We start from the raw sequence: 5,760 nt of genomic DNA on the forward strand, positions 1-5,760 counted from the left end.
AATTGAAAAAAAGAACCAAAAAGGGGAAAAGAAAGATACCATGACAAACAATAAAAATAAAAAGGGAAAATGGAAAAATAAAAGAAATAAAGAAAGGAGAAGGAATAGCGCAAAAATTAAAAACCCTAGATACCTAATAGCTGATCGTTGCAGCCAACCAGCCAACTCACTGCTGATTTAATTTCTAGTGGTCACAATTGGGAGTTGTAGAAGCTAGTAATTAAGTAAAACCCACCCTCACTGTAGCCAAGAGCCGAGGTCAGAGAAAATGGGTCAGTTGATTTACGGGTCTTGGATCTTACGGGGTTGCCTGCAAAAGCATGGGCTCGCGAATTTATGGACACGATTGTTGAAACTCTGGTGCAATAACGAAGAGTTTTGGTTTAAATGAGAGGTTTCATGAGTGATGAGTAGAGGAGTAAGAGCATGGCTCGCTTGTTCCATTGGGTGGCTGATTGAGTTTAAAGGGGAGAACAACTTTTTTTAATAATAAAATCAGCACCATTGGATCTAGGGACATAGCCAGAAATTTAATTGATCTGGGGCACATTAAAAATATAGTATAATTTTGAGAATTTATATTACAACACATAAAATCGCAATATAATATAAATTGATAATAAATTTTGAAAATTTAGATAACAATAAATAGAGTCACAAGCGTAATATAAATTAACTTATTATAATTGTTCTAATCGAGAATTCCTCGACGGGATTTCATGTGCTGAAAATGCTGTAAAATAATTTCATTATTAATACAATTAAATACATCTTTTTCAATGTACACAACTAAGTTATCATTCAACCATTCATCTCCCATTCGACTTCGTAGTCGATTCTTCATACAATTCATAGTTGAAAAAACTCTCCCAACAGTGGCAGTGGTAACTGGTAGAAGTAATGCTAATGTGACTAATAAATAGACCAATGAAAACACATTGTGCTTGTTAGTTTCAACTATTTTCTGTGCAAGATCACCAATCCCATTTAATTTTGAAAACTCAACACTAGACTGCATATCCATTATGTAAACATCAAGTTGAGTAAGGCGCAATAACTTTTCTTTATTGAAAGCTGCAAATGAATCTTTTGGACATAAACAAGCCAAGCAAAGAAGTAATTCAGTGTTTACCTCATTAAAACGACTGTTTAACTCTTAAAGTTGCATATCCAAAATAACACAAAATAGGTCAATGACACGACTCAAAAGTGTAATACTCTCAAGTATAAGAGTGTCTAGTTATAATATAACCCGGTGAGACCGGGGTCGAACCACATGGAGTTTTAAATCTAGTAAAACTAAGAAAATTAATTGCGGGGCAAATAAATTATTTGAAATTGATTTAAAAATAAGCTAAGGTTTAGGATCCACTCTCTGTATTCAAACTATAATTTTAATACTCTCTCATTTATATTTTGCCTCACTTTTACCAATTAATTATTATATCATTTAATTCTATGTGTGTGGATAAATATAGAATAAGGTACCTAATGTGTCCCATTATATTAATGTGTCAACATTATGTCAAAATACCATAAAATTCAGTGAGATTTATAAATTAACATGACATAAAAATAATTAGAAAAGAATTAAATAAACTTAAAAAAAACTCATTTGAGAAAATAATAATAATAAATAGTTTAAAACATTGAGCTTCACCTTTCACCTCAGCTTAATAAAATTAGCTACTCATATTGAAAGAAAACACAACACTCTTTTTATTTGATAAACTTTTTGAAATATATTACAAAGAAAATTGATACAAATGGAAATAAGAAAAGAAAAGAAAGAAAGAAAGAAAATCTTCAGTCTCGACTTCAGCTCTCAAATTAGTTCTCTCGGCTTTTGAAAAATCAGCTCCAGCTTCCCCCTATCTCGCCTGCATCCCCTTGCCTTTTATAGGCAAGGAAATCGTCTTCTTTTATTTTATTTTATTAATATTAATATTTTATTTTATTTTTATATTATATATATATATTGAATTGTCACGCCTCCTGACCATCACCAACATGTTTTTGTTCTTTTGTTCTTTTTTTTCTTTTTTTATTTTATTTTATTTATTATTTAGTATTACATCTCTTCAATTTTTGTTCCAGTAGTTCTTTTTTATTCCAGTAGTTCTTCTTTGTTTCCGCTTTCAATTCTAATTCTATTTTTATTCCTGAAAAATATTTACAAGATAAAAATTAACACAAATTACGAATTAATTTAACATAAAATATATTTGGGGCGTATTAAAATAATTTAGAAATAATGAACACATTAATCGATACAATAAGTGAAAAACTAATAATTGTATCTTTATTAAATGTACACTTTTTAGTGTCAATCACACCCCCCAACCAGCTTATTACTAGGCCCTAGCAATTTAAGCAATAAAAATTTAGAGAAATTTCAAAACCAAATTGAAAATCTTTTTTTTTTTGAAAAATTGTGTTTACCTCCTTCATCAGATTAATGACAACAATCAAATAAAAGTATAAGCATTATCTTCAACCTAAAGAAAATCACACCCGCTCAAAACAGTTCAGTAAAATCCTGTAAAATGATCAATCATCAGAGCTACATTAATCAAGTCACTTTTAAGAATGATACATCAAACCCCAAAATCTCACGATTAAGAGTGACTCTCTCAAAAGAAGATATACCCCAAATTAATTTGTCACTCTAAAAAAATGGTAAATTTGAGAGAATAATAAAACAATATCACACACTCTTACCAAGATAAAAAATAATGCCCACAACTTAGAAATAAAATGATCTCAAGTCCAATGAATTACAAGCAAAATTTATTTTACTTTTATACATCACCACATCTTTTAGTCCATATTACCAGCTTTTACTTCATATTATAGTTCCCAAAAATCGAGAAGGACTTTTATTAAGACGTAACGTAGGCTAGGGTTATAGCTAACAAAAAAAATAATAGGAAAAACAAAAATATATGTTTGAAAAATAGGGGACTTTTTGGAGATTATGAGGTGCTTTTTTTTTTTGCTTGGATTTTTTTTGATATATACATTTCATCTTTCTTTTTTTTTCTTTTTTATAGCACCATTATTAGGAATACATAATCATCCCTATTTTTAAACATAATTGAGTGATGGAAAACATAAAACATAAGGTGATACTCCTCATTGGAGTAGGAAAATATGATAGGTTACCAAAGAAAAAGTTTTTTTTTTTTTCAAAGGCTCCAAGGGGTTAACTATTGATTCTTTATAATAGGGTTGGCTAGAAAGACTCAAACGGATCAAAGATGACCTTTTGTCATCTTTTAGGGTTCCATATAATCTTTCATATCCACTAGTTCAATGAACTTTTAGATGCGGCTGAACAAATATTTTTTTTTAAAAAAATATTGAGATCTTGTACAATAAATTGTGAAGCTGTATAGGCAAACAAAGTTACTCTCCAAGGATAATAGACTCAAAAACTCGCTTGGTCTTTTCATAACATGGGCATTCCTCCAAATGGCTCAATCAATTTCACTCATCCAATTTCTCAATTTGCGTTTCAACACGCAAAAGGAAAAACATAGTGTAACATAACTCAAGGCCAAAGATAATACAAATACCAAAATTTGAAAATTGTCATGTTATCCAATGTTAAAAGATCACACTGAAAAAGAAAACTCTTTTTTTTTATAAAGAAAACACAAAAAGAAATTGGGACTGATTGCAGAAACTTAAGGGAGATGATTAAGAGAAAAAGAGAAAAAGATTAAAAACAAAAAGTTAGCAACATTGTTTTTTAGAAGAAAACACAAAAATTAAGAAGATGCGTTTCTAGAGACACTATATATTCTATATTCTGCCATCTTCGACTCAAATTGTTATCCAAAGTTAGTCTTTACAACAAAAATTAGTAAAAACATCACTATGACTGAGACATTCCACAATTATCAATTATTCCCTCCCCTCAACCTGAAGGAGACATTGTCCTCAATGTCTAAATAAAGGAGTAGAGTTTAGAAGATATCACATGGCCGCTGTTGGAAATATTTACAGACAGAGAGTTAAATCTAATTTACACTTTTTACGAGAGTTACTGCCATCGTCAGTAGTTGCCCAATCCAACGCCAAAGTCATGGGATCTGGCTCTAGTTTGCAAGCTTGCAAAAGATCAAGTAACTCATTAGCAGTAGAAGCACAAATGAAGAGTTTTTTCGCTGAGGATGGAATGAAATAATTTTTATTGCATGATTAAGAAATGTTATTAAGCCATCATAAAAATTATTAACATTTAACAAACCGATGAGTTTTTTATGGATATTCAAATGGGCCCAAGAAGCAAATGTAATTAACGCCTCCAAAGTTGCAAGGTCTCCTGGCAAGAAAATAAAAGCGTCAGCATGATTCAACATTTCAGATATTCTTTCTTGCATACCTGAGACAACTAACTCTTCTCCAGTTGGTGGGTCTAGTAGACATCCTAAAGGTTTTAAGGCTTTTGGAATGATGCCTAGCACTTGGCTTGCTCGAACGAAAGCAGCTTCAGAGACAAGCTTTGATAACCCTCGGACACCTCCTCCATATACAAGATGTAGTTTTCTCTTTGCTATAGTGCGACCAAGATCTACGAATGCCTGAATGAACTCCTTATACTTTCCACACCGAAATCCAGAAAGTACACAAATGTTGTTAAGTTGACTGCTTGAAGTTGCTGCCATTAGAACAATTCTAAAAAGAAACAATTTGTGAGTGCTTGAAAAGAAGTTCTTATTTAAAGATCTTGGTGACGGACATAATAATATACATCTGTAAATGGGGTGGTGTGTTTGTCAAATGACGCGTGAAGTTTTTAGCTTAATAATTCAAAGGTAAACAGTGAAAAGAAAAAGCAAATAGTGATTAGATAAAATAAAGAAAAAAACACAATAATAATAATAATGCAAAAGATAAAATAAAGTAAAATAAAAGGATATTTATTGGTAGTTGTGATTATGGCTCACATCTTCCTCTGGTTTTACGTCCAGTAACGGCTTGAACGCCCTCTATGGGTCAAAGATAGGCTTCCCATCCAGTTTTCTTATAAACTGGCAAACAGTGTCTTTTAGAGTCAGATTCCCAAGACTAAACTGTGCACTTTCCTTTTGGAACAGCTTCCACAAATTTTGAATTTCACGTTGAACATATCCGCTCGGATGCGTCTCAAGAGATCGTAAGATATCATCCAACGATTCTTTACTCATGCCGTCCTTAACAAATTTGATTTTATCTTCACGATTTACAGAAACCATTCCTAAAGCTTTACAACGTGGATTTTTGCAAGCAAGTCTTACACAGTGAGAACATTCAGAGCCAAATCGCTTAGCTCTTCTTTTCTTAGCAAATGTACTTTTACCAAAACCAGGCATATAGGAAATGAATGGATTAGAAAACTCACCTGCCAATCGGACCTTTGCTTCGATTAATTAGCGAATGTCAGCAGGAATCCCATTGATCATTAACAAACACAGTCATTCACAACGAGCTTTGTAAATCTTCTTAAGAGCATTTTGAGGGAGAGAAGGAAAATGTTGATGTAAATTTTGTTTTATTTCTTCCATGCTGGACATTGAGGTTTCAGTTATTGTGGGAAACTGAGAATACCGACTTAAAAAGTCACGGAGTACCGTTATCTGCCATTTATATGGGAGAGTGAATCAAAACAAAATGAATCAAATCTGCAAAATGAGTGAATCAAAACAAAATGAATCAAATTTGCAAAATCAAATCAAAAGTGAAAAAGAACAACAAAATAAAAAAAACACACAA

The 5,760-nt window shown here is 31.7% G+C and overlaps 1 protein-coding gene across 1 annotated transcript; it reads right to left on the reverse strand.

The window, feature by feature from the left end:
- Positions 1-4,005: 4,005 nt before the first annotated feature.
- LOC127899375 (cytokinin riboside 5'-monophosphate phosphoribohydrolase LOG8-like) lies at positions 4,006-4,673 on the reverse strand. Its single transcript, XM_052432734.1, has 3 exons — positions 4,391-4,673; positions 4,256-4,330; positions 4,006-4,115 (listed from the first exon to the last, which is right to left on the reverse strand). Exons 1-3 carry the CDS (start codon positions 4,671-4,673, stop codon positions 4,006-4,008), a joined length of 468 nt encoding a protein of 155 aa, XP_052288694.1.
- Positions 4,674-5,760: the final 1,087 nt, after the last annotated feature.

The sequence above is a fragment of the Citrus sinensis genome, chromosome 8 (genome assembly GCF_022201045.2).
Source record: "Citrus sinensis cultivar Valencia sweet orange chromosome 8, DVS_A1.0, whole genome shotgun sequence".
NCBI classification, from domain to species: Eukaryota; Viridiplantae; Streptophyta; class Magnoliopsida; order Sapindales; family Rutaceae; genus Citrus; species Citrus sinensis.

Excerpts from the sequence above, each read along its gene's own strand:
- LOC127899375 (XM_052432734.1), bottom strand. The coding sequence starts at position 4,673 with ATGGCAGCAACTTCAAGCAGTCAACTTAACAACATTTGTGTACTTTCT. Across the intron at positions 4,331-4,390 it reads AGAAGAGTTAGTTGTCTCAG|GAGACCTTGCAACTTTGGAG; the intron begins GTATGCAAGAAA and ends TTTTCTTGCCAG. Across the intron at positions 4,116-4,255 it reads TATCCATAAAAAACTCATCG|CTTGCAAACTAGAGCCAGAT; the intron begins GTTTGTTAAATG and ends ATCTTTTGCAAG.